We start from the raw sequence: 17,583 nt of genomic DNA, 5'->3' as shown, positions 1-17,583 counted from the left end.
CCTTTTATATTTATGGCTTTAATAAAGAGAAGAGCAATTAGCTTGTAATTCGTAAGTTAATACTAAAAGGTATGCAGTTTCTCCTTATGAGTAAAAGTACTTGTGTAAAAATCCTAATTACTTTATTCTTCCTCAGAATTCCATCATCCCTGGCCCTCCCTTCCTATTTGGAGCCTGTTCAGTACTGCTGGCTCTGCTTGTTGCCTTGTTTATTCCGGAACATACCAATTTAAGCTTAAGGTCCAGCAGTTGGAGAAAGCACTGTGGCAGTCACAGCCATCCTCATAGTACACAAGCGCCAGGAGAGGCCAAAGAACCTTTACTCCAGGACACAAATGTGTGACGACTGAAATCAGGAAGATTTTTCTATCAGCACCCAGGTCTTAGTTTTCACCTCTAGTTCTGGATATACATTCCATTTCCATCCACAGTGTACTTTAAGATTGTCTTAAGAACTGTATCTGCATGAACTCCGTGGGAACTAAAGGAAGTGGGAACTTAAAGAACCGGACAGTTTTCCAAAGATGTTACAATTTGTTTTGAAAAACCTTTTGTTTATTAGCACCAATTTCTTGCCACTAAGCTGTTTGTTTTATTATACATCCTTTAATTAAAAACTATATATGTAACTTCTTAGATATTAGCAAATGTCTCTGCTACCATTTCCTTAAGGTGTTGAGCTTTAACTATGCTGACTCAGTGAGACAGAGTAGGTAGTATGGTTGTGGACCTATTTGTTTTAACATTGTAAAATTTTGAGTCAGATTTTAATATTGTAAAATCTTGGGTCAAATAATTCAAAGCCTTAATGCAGATGCACTAAAACAAAGAAATGGTAAATGAATTGTTTGCATTTAAAAAAAACTCTTAAGAAAACTGTACTAAATCTGAATCATGTTTCAAGCTTGTTTGCAGTACTTTTAAACATTATTCACTACTGTTTTTGAAGTGAGAAAGTATCAGCCATTTAGAATTTAAATTGGGGTGTTTAGAGCCTGTAAATCTAAATGCTGGCTCAAATTTGTTCCCCAGCTACTTCTTATACCACTATTCTTTTAATGTTTGCATAATCATAAGCACCTCAACACTTGAATACATAATCTAAAAATTATATAGTAAAGCTGGTAGCCTTGAAAATGTCAATGTGATATCTATATGTAGATAAATATATATAGTGGCCTTTCAGGACTGTCACAGTAACACTTTATTTACAGAGCTAATGTTTGTCCTAAATTTTCAGGACCCTAGAGGAGAGCTTTATACAATTACTGATGTGAATTTCTCTAAAGTGTATATTTTTGTGTCCAGTTATATTATTTAAAAAAGTGTTACTTTGTAAAAATTGTATATAAAGTACTGTATAGTTTACACTGTTTTCATCTTGTGTGTGGTTATTGCTTAATGCTTTTTAAACTTGGAACACTCACTATGGTTAAATAAGGTCTTAAAAGAAATGTAAATATTCTGTTAATAAAGTTAAATATTTTAATGATTTTTTTTTAAAAAAAAGTCTTGATCTGTGAGTTCCTATAGGGCCTGTTTTGGCTTTGTTACCATACTCATTTTTACAGTAACAAATCAAAGCATTATTCATTCTTTGCATCCATTTCTTTTCCCTCACTAAAAAATACTCTTCAAGGAAGACAAGAGGAAAGAAACAAAAATGCAGTAAGTATGCAGATTAGCTTTGAAGTACTTGACTTTCAAAGTGTAGATGCTGTATAATAGTTTATTAACAAAGCTCAGAGTTTACAGAAATAACATTAAATGCAACACTTTTTGATTATTAACACATGTACAATTTTACACTGCAAAACAATTGCAACTAAAAGTTTAAGAGGTAGAGCAAAGAATTAGCACACTTGGAAGTCTATATACATTTAATACAAAAAAATTTGCAAGATGATAGCACGGTATCTTTTTGAAAATTCAACTTTCCTTGTGTATATATATGCAAAGAGATATCTATATTTAAAAAAAGAGAGCTACCTGTATGTCATGCATCACATCCAAAACCTGTCACAATATTTTATATATATTACATAGTATTTACAACAAAGCCCCTTCCAAAATCACCAAGAGGCTTCTTTCCAGAATAGCAAGTGCTTTCAAGTGACTGTACCAAGTATTCTCACTAATACGGTAGTATATTTTAATGGGGGGGCAGGGGGAGTATCACTGCCTAATATTAGTTACTGAATTTTCAGATTAGATCCATAGTTTAAGACACTTTCAATTGCCAGTAGTTTCAAGATACTGGCTTCATAAAAAAAATTAGCAAAGATTCTTACCATGGAACTCAGTAACATTATTATATCATTAGTATCTTGAAATGTTTCTTCATCTGTATAATAAAGTATTTGAAACTAATTTTAAAATTACCACATGAGCATTAGTACTTTACAAACATTGATTTGGAAGACTCTAGCGAATGCTACCAGGTATTGTTTGTCAATAAGAAAACAAAATGAGGCCCTATGATTCTGGGTGAATTTTAAAAAAATCAATTTTTCCAAAGGAACAATTCTTAAAACTTTTAGTTACAGGGAAGAGAAGAAAATTGTACCTTCTAACAGTTATTTGTTTTGCATAGTTTATTAACATTGAAATCAACCCAAGTTGATACTACAAAAATAAATGAATCATTCATGATATAGATTTAGTAGTAGTACCAAGTTTTAAAATTCCACTGATAGAGATTTAACTGCATAATAAAACTACAAATTGAGAAAAACTAGATGAGTATAAACATTTAGGAAGCACTAAAGTTTTAAAAAACTTTTCAGCTCAAATGACTAAAGCACTTAATCTGGTCACAAATACACTGTCCAAATTTTTTTAAGTATATCAAGTTTATTTGATTCATCAGTAGCAAATTTAAATGTTTCAAGGAAAATATGCTACGAAGGCTTAATTCATTTCAGTTATTTAAGGTAAATTTAGGACTTTTCCCTTTAAATGTCATCAATAATATAGATATCTCAGGAGGTAATCATTTTCCCTCAAAATTTTCAGGTGTCAAATTTAAAAGTTTTGCTTTACCAATGAAAGTGATAAAATGAATTAGCATTCTTTGGTTGCATACTATGAGGTTATGAGCAGGTTTTAGTTTACCCAGATTTTCAATATGATTGAAATCTCCCTTATAAGGATCAACTCTTTCCTTAGAACTGAATTTCTAAAGAATAGCTTAATAAAATACATATTATTCTATAAAACACCATGTTCACAAACCAAAAAATGTCATTTACTCACAAGCTTTACCAATCCCCAAGTACAAATCTGTTCCTATAAACTGCCATAAAAGATAGCAGTACTTAAAGGATCCAGTTCAACAGCTCAAGTAAAATTTGAAACTTGCTATTTTAGGATTTGATTCGTGTTGACGTATTTTTAAGCACCTGAGTTTCTAAAATATCAGTAAAAAGTAAAACATGACACTAGAATTAACTGTTTGGTAGCTGCCCAGGGAAATATGCTGAAGATGCCGAGGGGAGCACTGTGGGTTTGGAAGACACCTGTAATGCTCCTAAAGTGCCATCTCTCTGATGGTCTGCAAATGAGGACAAAAAGAAGTTAGTGGTATTCATTAAGTCTTCATACATTACATTTAATTAAACTAGAGAGTACAAAATCCAGAAATCCCTGCTCACCTGAATTACTAAATAGGTTCTGGCTGAGTCCGCGTAAAGGAATGCTATCTTCCCTTTTCTTCAGGTATTTGGATTCCAACCCTAAATTTTCACTACTTAAAAAGAAAATGGTAATTATTTAACAAAGTCTTTATTAATTTTGAAGGTTTATCTCATATATATACATATGCAAGATAATGTAACTAAGTTCTATTTATAGCTTAGCTTTGTTCAGAACACATTCTTCACTGGTTTCTTAAGCAAATGGTAATTTTATACATAAACCAAAGTATCCTCAGTAAATAGTAGATTATAATAAAATCTTAAGAGCTGGGATAAAGATGGTGGGAAAAATGAAAATTCTACAAGTGCTGTAAAAATTTAAATACTAGCACATAAGTGATACATGACAGAAAAATACATGCCTTGAGAATAATTTCTCAATTTCACCATTAATTAATTTCACCATTAATTTCTAACTCATATTTAAAATAAGATTTTTTTCCTTTGACCAAAAGCTCTTCAAAATTTTCTAGTGCTTCAAAGTAGTCATGACCAAATATTAATACACATTCCACAATAATAAATTCTGGTCAAATTAATACAAATGAGAAAATCGGAGGGTGAAAGAAGGGCATTTCTGTATGTTTCCCCTTTCTACCACTGCCATCTTTTCTAAATCTGTCCAGTGTTAACGGTTTCCCTAGTATTACTTGTAAAAAGTTAAAGGCTCTTGCAAAACAATGAGAATAAAACAGTCCTTAAAATTAAATGATGGCTGCTCTTGACCCAATTTTCAGAAAATAAGTGGGTGAATAGATTTTTTTTCTATTTTATTTTTTTCTTTAACGTTTGATACCTGGTGCCACTTTTTGCTAGCTGACAAAATAACCAGAAAAAAGTCAAAATCACTGAACAGTCCTAATTTTATGGACAGATAGTTATGTTTGACTTCATACTACAAATATGATTGTCATATTCTCTGCTAGTAAAACTGCTCTATAATTTTTTTTTTTTTTTTTTTTTTTGAGACAGGTTCTTGCTTTGTGGCTCAGTTTGGAGTGCAGTGACGTGACTGATCATAGCTTACTACAGACTCCAACTCCCAGGCTCAAGTGATCCCTCATCCTCCCAAGCAGATGGGACTACTACAAGCATGTACCACATTGTCTGGCTTTTTTTTTTTTTTTTCTTTTTTCTTTTGAGGCAGGGCCCCCAGGCTGCAGTGCAGTGGCAGGATCATGGCTCACTGCAGTCTCAAACCTCCCAGACTCAAGTGATCCTCCTGCCTCAGCCTCCTGAGTAGCTGGGACTATGGGTGTACGTACACCACTATGCCTGGCCTATGATGAATTAAATATACTAAACATTATGATATGCCACCATTAACAGGAATTCAAGGTACTCTCCCTGTGAACAAGTGAATTTTGATCTTTTTTAAAAATAGAGGCTCACAAATACTTTTTAAAATTATTTTTTCTATTTATTTTATTTTTTTGAGACAGAGTCTCTCGCTCTATTGCCCAGGATGGAATGCAGTGCTGCAACTGGCTCACTGCAACTTCTTGCCTCCTGGGTTGAAGCGATTCTCATGCCTCAGCCTCCTGAGTAACTGAGATTACAGGTGCCCACCACACCCGGCTAATTTTTGTATTTTTAGTAGAGATGGGATTTCACCATGTTGGCCAGGCTGGTCTTGAACTCCTGGCCTCAAGTGATCCACCCACCTTGGCCTCCCAAAGTGTTGGGATTACAGGCGTGAGACACTGTGACCAGCCACAAACATTATTAACTATTTTAACACATCATGATCCAATGAATAAAAGCTGAGAGCTGGGGATGGAACCCTCTGAGCTATGTTAGTAATTTAGTTTGTAATGTAGAACTGGGATGGTGATAGCTCATGATAATGAGTATTGGCAGATAGGCCTTAAAGTCATTAAATTTAATAAATAACTATATTAGTAATAATAAATTACAAACATGAAGTCTACCCAGAGAGAAAAGTTTGTATGAATGGTTTGATTTAACCACAAGTCACTGAATCAACAGACTTCACTATGTAAACCCTGTTTAAAACCTAGGGTCGCAAAATGGCGTTAAAGCTTATTTATGTTATCTATAGGAAAATCTCACAAACCTTTTTACTCATTCTCTGCATATTTCTAGCATATTAACTACCTGGTATTTTAGATTAGATTATACTGAAAGCAATACATCAGAAAAATGGAGAGCTTCCAGGGGCAGACATAGCCATATAAGAAAACAAAAACAGCTGACCATGAGGAATTTTAAAAAATTTCTGTGAATATATCTGAGAATATCTGAAAGACCAGTCTTCAGTTATGTAGGAAAATCTCTTTCAACAAACAAAATTTTACTATCTAAGCATATCCCACATTTAAAAAAATGAGTAGACTGTTGGAGGAGGAAACAGAAAAAATAGGAGAAATCTCTTTTTTATAGCTAAGAGTGATTCAACTTAAATTCCACTGATCAGTAACTTGCAATGCCTCAGGTAGACAGGTGGGTATCACAGCTCTCAAGCACTGAGAAAAATTCTTTAAGATGGCCTTCAAAATTATGTCATTAAGTACTTACTTTTCCTTATCAGTTGAGCAAGGCATACTAATAGTTGCTCCTGACTGAACGTCTCCTAGTGCTGCATTTGGTTTTGTAAACTGCAAATTAAACTGAACCTGTGAGAAGGAAAAACATCTCATGTAACTGAGTTATATAGAATTAGACAGTTTTGGGCAGAGGAGGGGTTTGAAACAGAGCCTTGCTCTGTTGCTTAGGCAGGAGTAGAGTGGCACAATCACGGCTCACTGCAGTCCCAATCTCCTGGGCTCAAGTGATCCTCCCACCTCAGCCTTACTTAGCTGAGACTACAGGTACACGCCACAAAGTCTGGCTAATTTTTTATTTCTTGTAGAGACGGGGTTTCACTATGTTGCCCAGGCGAGTCTCAAACTCCTTGTCTCAGCCTCCCCAAATCATGGGATTACAGGGATGAGCCACCATTCCCAGGGTGAATGAGACAGTTCTATATTGAGATGGGTGGTTAAATTTGTTTTCTGATAAATCTATACATAAAAATGCAGACTTTGGCTTAGTATGGTGGCTCATGCCTGCCTGTAATTCCAGCACTTTGGGTGGGTCACTTGAGTTCAGGAGTTTGAGACTAGCCTGGGCAACACAGACTCCATCTCTACTAAATAAATAAGCCAGGGGTGATGGCACGCATCTGTGGTCCCAGCTACTCTGGAAGCTGAAATGAGAGGACTGCTTGAGCCCAGGAGGTTGAGGGTGCAGTGAGCCAAAAACATGTCACTGCACTCCAGCCTGGTGACAGAATGAGATCTTGTCTCAAAAAAAAAACAAAAAAACCCCAAAAACAAACAAAAAAAACAAAACAAACAGTTTTCAACTATATTTTATAACACAAGCACATGCTATTGAAAAGAGTTAATAAAAGGAAGCCTAATTCTCTTTTTTCTTTTCTTTTTTTGAGACAGGATTTCACTTCTCTTGCCCAGGCTAATTTTTGTATTTTTCTGTAGAGATGGGATTTCACCATGTTACCCAAGCTGGTCTCAAACTCCTGGGCTCAAGGGATCCTCCCAGCTTGGCCTCCCAAAATGCTGAGACTACAGGCTCACATGAGCCACCTGCCCAGCCGAGAAGCCTACTTCTCTTTATGTAAAAAAGTAAATACCTGTCATACAAGCAAAATGAATTACAAAATGATTCTTTTACCAATTATTTTCAAACAAGAATATGAACATTAATACATTAAAATAAATGTTAGTGTTAAAAGTAACCAAGGATCACAATAATGCATTTACCTCATACATTCTGAAAATTCTTCCCCTTTCAAGACTTTCAAAGCCTATTTATTTAAGATTCTAAATGAGGGCTTGGAATCTGAATTTTAAAGTCGTCAAAAGTAATCAAGTATCTATGCAAAAATCCAAAATAAAGTAACGCATATAAGATGTAGTTTATTTAAAGTAATAATGTACTAAGGAATTCCTGTTATATCAGAAAGGTATAAATCTACAGGAAATCTATAAATATAAATTAATAAATCAAAGAAAAAATTCATGACTACTCTGATACAAAAAGAAAAGACATAAGAAAGTACACATCAGTTTTTGGTAAAACTCAAAATAGGAATAGATGGATACTAAATATGATCAAATTATAAAGATATATGCTACTTCACTTGGCTATCAAGGTTGAATACCATCAAGATACCAGTTCTCCCTACATTAATCTACCCGACACACAAATAGGATATTTTTAATCAAGAGAGCTGATTATAATATTCTTTATTTTTAGAAAACATGCAATAAGAGGGAGGCAAATTAAGAAAAGATACCAGTACTAATACTAATATAGCTTCTAGCCACCAATCATAAACAATTAGGAAACTGATCAAAATAAATGAAGAGAATATTCGCAGATACAAGACAATGCAGGCCTGTGATCTCCAAGATGTGATCCCTACAACTGATTCAAACTTTCTAACTGGCAACCCCTTCTTGACAGCAGATGCAGAGGGAGAACATAATTGCTAAATTAAGGAGATTAAGTTAGAGTTTAGGGAGATTGGACCGCTGGAGGTTGTAGGGCTGAATTCTGATGAGAAGGGAGCTATACAAAGAACAATTCCAGATACCTGCCTGTCAGTGTCCTTGAGTCTTTACTGTTCTAGGCGTATGCATAGGGTAAAACTCATCGAGGCTGGATAAATAAACGAGCATTTTTTTTTTCTGAGACAGAGTCTCGCTCTGTAGCCAGGGTGGAGTACAGTGGTGCAATCTCGGCTCACTGCAACCTCGGCCTCCCAGGTTCAAGAGATTCTCCTGCCTCAGCCTCTTGAGTAGCTGGTGGGACTACAGGCGTGCGCCACCATACCCAGCTAATTTTTGTATTTTTAGTAGAGATGGGGTTTCCCCATGTTGTCAGTATGGTCTCGAGCTCGACCTTGTGATCTGCTCGCCTCAGTCTCCCAAAGTGCTGGGATTACAGGCTTGAGCCACTGCATCCATCAATAAAGGAGCATTTCAAGCTTTGAAATACAGCTGAACTAACCCTCAAGTAGAAGTTACTTTAGATGCATGCTATTAATGCTAAAGAAAAAAACCAAAAATGCTCAAAGGAATCAAAGTGATCCACAAGTAACTTACATGCCTGCCACTCTTGAGCAGGCACAGTGGCTCACATCTGAAATTGTAGTGCTTTGGGAGGCAAAAGTGGGAGGATCACTTGAGGCCAGGAGTTCAAGACCAGCCTCAGCAACATAATGAGACTCCATCACTACAAAAAATTTTTTAAATTAGGTAGGTATGGGAGTGCACACCTGTAGTCCCAGATATATGGGAGGCTGTTAGGAGGATCACTTAAGCCCTGGAGTTTGGTTTTACAGTGAGTTATGATCACATCACTGCACTCCATACTGGGCAACAGAGCAAGACCCTGTCTCAAAAAAAACCAGCCTGCCATGCTTTAAAGAAATATAAAATCCAGACAATCAACAATGTAACACTCACAATGTTCCACTTATCAAAAATTACAAAGATCACAATAAGATGTCATACTCAGAAGAAAAATTAGCCAACAGAAACAGATTCAGAAATGGCAGAAATTATAGACCAGGGACACAAATGTAATTGTATAAGAACTTAATGGAAATAAAAAGTATGAGAAAAGTGAAGATATAAAAAAGAGTGCAATGAAAATTCTAGACACAAAATAGTCAATATATAAAATGAAAATTTCTCACTGGATAGATTAACAGCAAATTATATACTGCAGAAGAAAAGAAAAGACTAATAAACTTTAAGACACAGCATCAGAATCTACATAAAATGAAACAAATAATGAAATAAACTCAGTCTCCCTGGGACAGTATCATGTAATCAACCATGTGTAACTGGAGTACCAAGGAGGAACACCAAAAGAGAGAACAAAACAGAAAAAGAAATGTGAATAATGACTAGAATTTCCTAAACTGATAAAAACTACAAACCCACCTATTTAAGAACTTCACGAAAACCCGTTAGACATGATACACAAACTCCACACCAAAGCATAATTAACTTGTTGAAAATTAATGATAAAGAGAAAATTTAAAAGCACCCAGAGAAAAAGGTCACTTCATATAAAGGAAACATTATAAACATGACTACTGACATCTTGCCAGAAAGTATTCAATCCAGGCAACAATGGAATAACATCTTCAAAATACAGACAGGAAAAAAACTTGTCAACCTAAAGTTCTATATTCAGAGAAAATGAAGTCAAAATAACAACATTATGAGACAAAAGAAGAATTAATTCCCCACAGACCTGCATTGTAAGAAGCCTTAAAAATCTGTACTATAAGAGATCTTAGTTATTGAGGAGAAAGGAAAATACCAGACGAAAATTTAGATCTACATAAAGGAAAAAAGAGTGTAAATAGTAATGTATGGGTTAACCAAAGAGACTTTTCCTCATTGTTTAACGTCTTTTAAATATACTTGATTGTTTAAAGAAAAAAAAGTAGAGCTTATAACAAAGATAGAAGTAAAATTTTAACAACAGTAGCAAAAAGATAGGAAGAAATGGGAGTATATTATTGTAACGGTCTTACTTTACACGGGAAGTAGTAAAATATTTGAAGGTAGATGATGAAATTGTATATTGTAAACCAGAGTAAACACAAAGAAAATAAACAAAAGCCAAGAGTAAATATAAAATGAAAAACGAAATAAAATGCACAAAACTAACTGGAAAGAAGGCAGGAAAAAAGCAGAAAAGGGAGACAAGAAACAGGACATATAGAAAACAAATCATAATATGGAAAAACTTATGCATTACATTTTAAATTGTTTAAGAATGTCAGAATGGATAAAAATGAGTCAATTACAAATATCTAAAAGAAATCACATTTAAAGACACAGGCTGGAAAATAAAAAAAATAGAAAATGATACTTCATGTAAATACTAGGTATAAGAGAGCCAGAATACAATATTAATATCAAGGTAGATTCATTTTCTGCTGAGATATGAAAAAAGAAACTCCTAAGGATCAAAGAGTGAGGAAAATCCCTTTCTTTTCATTTTTCCCTATGTTCTTTCCTGCTCCAACCCCCAGGCTACTATATGGAAGCAGAAGTGCCAGAGTGGCAACAGTGGCAAGGTGGTAACTAAAACTTTGAAGGAGGGGAATCATTTTCCTACCAAAGGCACTGTGGTCTCATTAACAGGGGAAATATCCTCACTACTTTTCTCCTCTCTTTGTCCTCTTGCTGCTTGATAACAGATGCAGATACAATTACAGGAACTGCATAGCAGGGAAGGAGCCTGTATTTTCTAGCCAGAAAACCAGGAAGGGGGACCCTAAGGACATGGATAATTCTGAGGAAATCATGGAGAGAAAACTCAAGGGAGAAATCCTATAAGGTGGTATATAAACTCTTAGGCTCGCTTATGAGCTATACAAATCTGACCCTAATCAGCATACCAAAGGCTTTGGGAACTGACTATGGGGTTAACTACTGCCAAGGTCACAGAATAGCACATTTGAGACAGACCCAAACAGCATGACACGACAAAGTCTTTAAAACTTGAACTGACAGCCAGGCATGGTGGCTCACACATGTAATCCCAGCATTTTGGGAGGCTGAGGTGGGCGGATCACATGAGGCCAGGAGGTTGGGACCAGCCTGACCAACATGGTAAAACCCCATCTCTACTAAAAATACAAAAATTAGCTGGGCCTGCTGGTGCACATCTGTAATCCCAGCTACTTGGAAGGCTGAGGCACAAGAATTGCTTGAACCCAAAATTGCAGTGAGCCGAGATTGCGCCACTATCCTCCAGCCTGGGTGACAGAGTGAAACTCTGTCTTTAAAAAAAAATTGAACTGAAGAATCACAACCTAAAGAAGGCTAATCAGAACTTGAACCTAACAAGACTGTTTGCTTTGAAAAACAAAACAAAACAAAACAAAACAAAACAAAACAAAACAAAACACATTCTCCTTAGGATTTAAATAAGATCTGGGATCTCGTAATATTCTAATGTCCAGGATACAATCCAAAATCACTCAATAGAGAACTAGGGAAATGTAAGCAACTCATAAGGGAAAAGATAAACCATGAAGTGAACCCCAAGATGACACAATTACTGGAATTATCAGGAAACCACTTCAAATCACCCATTATAACCGTGCTCTAATAACACTGCTCAAATGTTCAAATGCATGTAAAAAAGTCTCAGCAAAAAAAAAAGAAAAGAAAAGAAAAGAAAATGAAATGGAAATTTTAGAACAGAAATAATCACTGAATGGGCTTGATAGTAGAATGGACAGAGAAAAGAGTAAACTTGAAGGCGGATCAACAGAAATAATCAAATCTGAAAAACAGAAAAAATAAGAATGGAAGAACAGAAAGTTGTGGACCCTTAGGAAAATAAAGATTTACATTCATGTCTTTTGAGTCCTAAAATAAAGAAGAATGTTCTGCAGAAAAAAATATTTGACTACATGGGAGGCTGAGGTGGGAAGACTGCTTGATCCTGGGAGGTCAAGGCTGCTGGGAGGTCAAGGCTGCCACGAGTTCTGTTCATGCCACTGCACTCCAGCCTGAGCTACAAAGCAAGACCCTGTCTCAAAAAAAAAAAAAAAAAAGAAGAAGAAATAATGGCTGAATACGTCAAAAATTTGGGAAAAGATTTATCAAGCTTAGTAAATCCCCAAAAGGTTAAAGTCAAATGAGTTCGAAATCCACGCCCAGACATATCATTGTTAAACTGCGAAAAACTAAAAAAATAAATAAATCTTAAAAGCAGGCAGAGAAAATGATGCACTAGTTATAGGAGAACGATTCAAATGTACTGCTAATTTCTCACTGGAAATCATGGAATCCTAAAAGAAGCAGAACAACAGTTTTAAAGTGCTTAAGGAAAAGGATTATGAATACAGAATGTTATATCCAGAGAAAATATCATTCAGGAAAGAAGGTAAAAGAAAGGCATTCCCAGGGGAAGAAAAAGAATTGACAGAAGACTTCCTCTAATAGAAATGCTAATGAATGTTCTATCATTCAGGGAAATTATACTGTAGAAGAACTTAGAATACCAGGAATGAAGGAAAAGAATAACAAGAACAACAGAAATGGTAAACACTGGGTAATATAATGAACTAGTCTTCTCCACTCCAGAGTTTGTTTGCTTTTTGTTTGTTTTGTTTTGTTTTTATTATACTTTAAGTTCTAGGGTACATGTGCACAATGTGCAGGTTTGTTACATATGTATACATGTGACATGTTGGTGTGCTGCACCCATTAACTCGTCATTTACATTAGGTATATCTCCTAATGCTATCCCTCCCCCTCCCCCCTCCCCACAATAGGCCCCGGTGTGTGATGTTCCCCTTCCTGTGTCCAAGTGATCTCATTGTTCAATTCCCACCTATGAGTGAGAACATGCGGTGTTTGGTTTTCTGTTCTTGGAGATAGTTTGCTGAGAATGATGGTTTCCAGTGGCATCCATGTCCCTACAAAGGACACAAACTCATCCTTTTTTATGGCTGCATAGTATTCCATGGTGTATATGTGCCACATTTTCTTAATCCAGTCTGTCACTGATGGACATTTGGGTTGATTCCAAGTCTTTGCTATTGTGTATAGTGCTGCAATAAACATACGTGTGCATGTGTCTTTATAGCAGCATGATTTATAATCCTTTGTGTATATACCCAGTAATGGGACGGCTGGGTCAAATGATATTTCTAGTTCTAGATCCTTGAGGAATCACCACAGTTTCCCACAATGGTTGAGACGGAGTCTCGCTGTGTCACCCAGACTAGACTGCAGAGTCACAATCTCGGCTCACTGCAACCTCCGCCTCCCGGGTTCAAGTGATTCGCCTGCCTGAGCCTTCTGAGTAGCCGAGACTACAGGCGCCCACCACCACGCCCAGCTAATTTTTTGTATTTTTAGTAGAGACGGGGTTTTACTGTGTTAACCAAGGTGGTCTCAATCTCCTGATCTTGTGATCTGCCTGCCTCAGCCTCCCAATGTGCTGGGATTGTGGTGTAAGGGACCACACCCAGCCCACTCCAGAGTTTTAAATATGTATAATGGATGATAGCAAAAATTTTAGATTGATAATGTTTCCAATGTATGTAAATATAATACATATGAAATATGAAAACATAAGGGGGGAAAAGGCAAAGGGACTGTATGGTGGCAAGGTATGTATATTCTACTTTAAGTGGTAAGATATTAATTCTACACACTATGAAAAATATGTATATTATAAATGCCTGGAGCAACCACTAAAATAAAAATCATACAAAGAGATATATTTAAAGAACACTATCTGAACAAAAACAGAACACTATTCTTTTTTTTTTTTTTTTGTGGGACCTCTCACTCTGTTGCCCAGGACAGAGCAGAATGGTGCAAACACGGCTCAGTGCCACCTTCACCTCCTGGGCTCGAGTGATTCTCCCACCTCCGCCTCCCCAGTAGCTGGGACCACAGGTGTATCTGACCATACCTGGCCAAAATAATATTTTCTAATTTCCCTCAAATCTTTCATATATCTTTCTGTTATAGATTTCTAGTTTAATTCCAGACTGGTTTAGAACTAAGGACATAGTCTATCTTGGATAGTGTTCCATATGTACTTGAAAAGAATAGCGCTGGATGTGGTGGCTCATACCTGTAATCCCCACACTCTGGGAGGCCAAGGCAGGCAGATCACTTGAGCCCAGGAGTTTGAGATCAGCATGGGAAACATGGCAAAACCCTGTCTCTCAAAAAAAATACAAAATTTAGCCAGGTGTGGCGGTGTGCACCTGTAGTCCCAACTACTCAGGAGACTGTGGTGGGAGAATCACATAAGCCCAGGAGATTGAGGCCGTAGGGAGCTGCGATCATGCTACCGCATCCCAGTCTGGGGGACACAGTGAGACCCCGTCTCAAAAAAAAAGAAAAGAAAAAGAAAAAAAATATTTTGAACTTAATGAAAATGAAAATACACATACCAAAATTTGTGAAATGCAGTTAAAGCAAGACTGAACAACATGTATAGCATTAAATGTTTAGATTAACATAAAACTCTTAGAACATAATCTTCTACCTTAAGAAAGTGAGAAAAGGAGCCAAACAAACTCAAAGCAGTTAGAAGGGAAAAAATGTTAAAGTGGAGAAATCAGTAAATTGAAAAACCAATGAAACTATAAGTCAGTTCCCTGAAAAGATCCATGAAACCGGTAACCTCTTACCAAACTGATTTTTCAAAGAAAAAAGGCAAAAATCACCATTGTAAGTAATGAAAGAGAGGATGTTACAACAGAGTCTATAGACATTAAAAAGATAATAATGGAATACTACAAACAACTCTTCACACATAGCTTAAAATTTAGATTAAATGATTTAATCCTGTGAAAGTCACAAACTATCGAAACTAGCCCAAGAAGTAATAAATAACCCAAATATTCTATAGCTATTGAAAAAAATTAATTCACAGCTGAAAAAAACCTCCGGCAAAAATATTTCCAGACCCAGATGATTTCACTGGAAAATTCTACCAAACATTTAAAGAAAATATAAAGCAACTCTATACAATATATGCCAGAAAATAAAAGAGAAGATACTTTCCTGCTTATTTTATGAGGCCAGCATTGTCCTGATTTAAATTTTTTAACGACAGTACATGAAAAGTAAACTACGGGCCAATATCCTTTATGAACATGGACACAAAATCAAACTATCAGAAAATTAACTCCAAACTGGGTGTGTGGGGGGGCTCATGCCTGTAATCCCAGCACTTTGGGAGGCCGAGGCAGGCATATTACTCACCTCTGACCTTGAGGTCAAAAGTTCAAGACCAGCCTGGCCAACATGACGAAACCCTGTCTCTATTAAAAATACAAAAATTAGCTGGTGCAGTGCCAGTCGCCTGTAGTCCCAGCTACTCGGGAGGCTGAGGCAGGAGAATTGCTGGAACCCAGGAGGCAGAGGTTGCAGGGAGCCGAGATCACGCCACTGCATTGCAGCCAGGGCGACAGAGAGAGACTCTATCTCCAAAAAAAAAAAAAAAAAGAAAAAAAAAAAGAAAAAGAAAAAGAATATTAACTCCAGCAATATATAAAAAGAATACATCATGACCAGGTGAAGTTTATCCCAAGAATGAAAGACTAATATAATCTTAAACAATCAATACAATCTGTTAACTGATAAAAGATAAGCCACATAACCATATCAACTGAAAAAGCATTTGACAAAATTTAACATCCATTCATGATAAAAGCTCTTAGCAAACTAGGAATAGAACTTCCTTATTCTGAAAAATGGCCATCTAGCAAAAACCTACAGCTAATATGCTTATGACGAAAGACTGAATGCTCTGCCCTGAAGCTCAGGAACAAGGCCAGAATGTCTGCTCTCACATTTATTTAAACTGCACTATAGGCTAGGCGCAGTGGCCTACACCTGTAATCCCAGCACTTTTTTGGAGGCCATGGCAGGTGGATCACTTGAGTTCAGGAGCTCAAGACCAGCCTGGGCAACATGGCAAAACCCTGTCTCTAACAAAATTACAAAAAATTAGCTGGGTACGGTGGCATGCGCCTGTGGTCCCAGCTACTAGGGAGGCTGAGGTAGGATGATCACCTGAGCCTGGGAGGCAGAAGTTGAAGTGAGCCAAGAGTGCGACACTGCACTCCAGGCTAGGTGACACTAAGACTCTGTCGCAAAAAAAAACATAAATAAAAATAAATTGTACTATCGGTTCCAGCCATTACAATAAGGCAAGAAGAATAAATAAAAAGCAACCACATTGGAAAGAAAGAAGTAAAACGGTCATTATTTTCAGATAACATAACTGTCTATGTGGAAAATCCTACAGAATTTACCAAAAACCACTAATGAGTGTAATAAATGAGTTTAGTAAGGTTTCAAGATACAAGATCAACATACAAAAATGACATTTCTACACATCAATATTCTGAAAAATACATTAATAAAATAATTATACCCACAATAGCATCTAGAAGAATTAAACACATAAGAATAAATTCAACAGAAGAAATTCAAGACTTATACACTGAAAACTACAAAACATTACTGAGAGGAAGTGAAGATCTAAATAAATGGAAAGACTCTTAATATTCATGGATTGGAAGATAAAAGACTGTCAAAACAGCATTTCTTTGAAAACTGACCTATAAATTCCTTGTACACCTATCAAAATCCAAACAAACCATTTTGCAGAAATTGACAAGGTGACCAAACATTTTTGTGAAAATGAAAAAGATCTAAAACAATTTTGAAAAGGAAGAATAGTCTGGAGATTTTCAACACTTTAAAGTCATAGTAATTAAGATGCTGTGATATTGGCACAGGATAGGTATAAAGATCAACAAAACAGAATTGAGAATCCTGAAATAAATCCTTACATGGTCAATTGATTTTTAACAAAGGTGCTTAGACAATTCAACAGAGAAAAAGACTTTTCATAAATGGTACTAAGAACTGCATATCCACAGCGGGGAGGAAAAATGAACTTAGATCCTTACTTCAAGCCATGCACACAAATTATTTCAAAATGGATCACAGATCTAAATGTAACAGCTAAAACCATAAAACTTGTAGAAAAAAACAAAGGAGATAATGTTTTCAACTTGTGGTTGGACAGAGTTCTTATATACAACTCCAAAAGCAAGATCCACAAAAGAAAAAAGTTTGATAAATTGCACTCCATCAAATATTAAAAACTTTTGTATTTCAAAAGACACATTAAGAAAATGAAAAGGGAAGCCACTGGGAGAAAATATTTGCTAATCATATATTTAATAAAGGACTTGTATCCAGAATATACAAAGAACTCTTACAATTCAATAAAAAGACAACCTTGTTTAGCGATGGTCAAAAGATTCAAATAGAAA

The 17,583-nt window shown here is 35.9% G+C and overlaps 2 protein-coding genes across 4 annotated transcripts in view; one reads left to right on the top strand and one right to left on the bottom strand.

Annotated features, from left to right (window-relative positions):
• MFSD14A (major facilitator superfamily domain containing 14A) overlaps nt 1–1,368 on the top strand; it is a 47,919-nt gene extending 46,551 nt beyond the window's left edge. The window contains exon 12 of the mRNA XM_073008545.1: nt 137–1,368. Within this exon, the coding sequence (XP_072864646.1) occupies nt 137–343 (207 nt within the window). The 3' untranslated portion in view covers nt 344–1,368. The remainder of the gene's footprint in view (nt 1–136) is intronic.
• Nucleotides 1,369–1,719: 351 nt separating this feature from the next.
• Nucleotides 1,720–17,583, bottom strand: part of SASS6 (SAS-6 centriolar assembly protein) — a 48,913-nt gene continuing 33,049 nt past the window's right edge. For 2 of the 3 annotated variants that reach the window (XM_007977821.3, XM_073008540.1), the window contains 3 exons: nt 6,234–6,331; nt 3,654–3,748; nt 1,720–3,553 (listed from right to left, as the gene is read on the bottom strand). In XM_007977821.3, coding sequence (XP_007976012.3) covers nt 3,447–3,553; nt 3,654–3,748; nt 6,234–6,331 — 300 coding nt within the window. In that variant the 3' untranslated portion in view covers nt 1,720–3,446. The remainder of the gene's footprint in view (nt 3,554–3,653; nt 3,749–6,233; nt 6,332–17,583) is intronic. The other variant, XM_073008541.1, reaches the window with a different exon arrangement.

Source organism: Chlorocebus sabaeus, chromosome 20 (genome assembly GCF_047675955.1).
Source record: "Chlorocebus sabaeus isolate Y175 chromosome 20, mChlSab1.0.hap1, whole genome shotgun sequence".
Classification (NCBI taxonomy): domain Eukaryota; kingdom Metazoa; phylum Chordata; class Mammalia; order Primates; family Cercopithecidae; genus Chlorocebus; species Chlorocebus sabaeus.
This window is presented reverse-complemented; position numbering and strand designations above follow the sequence as displayed.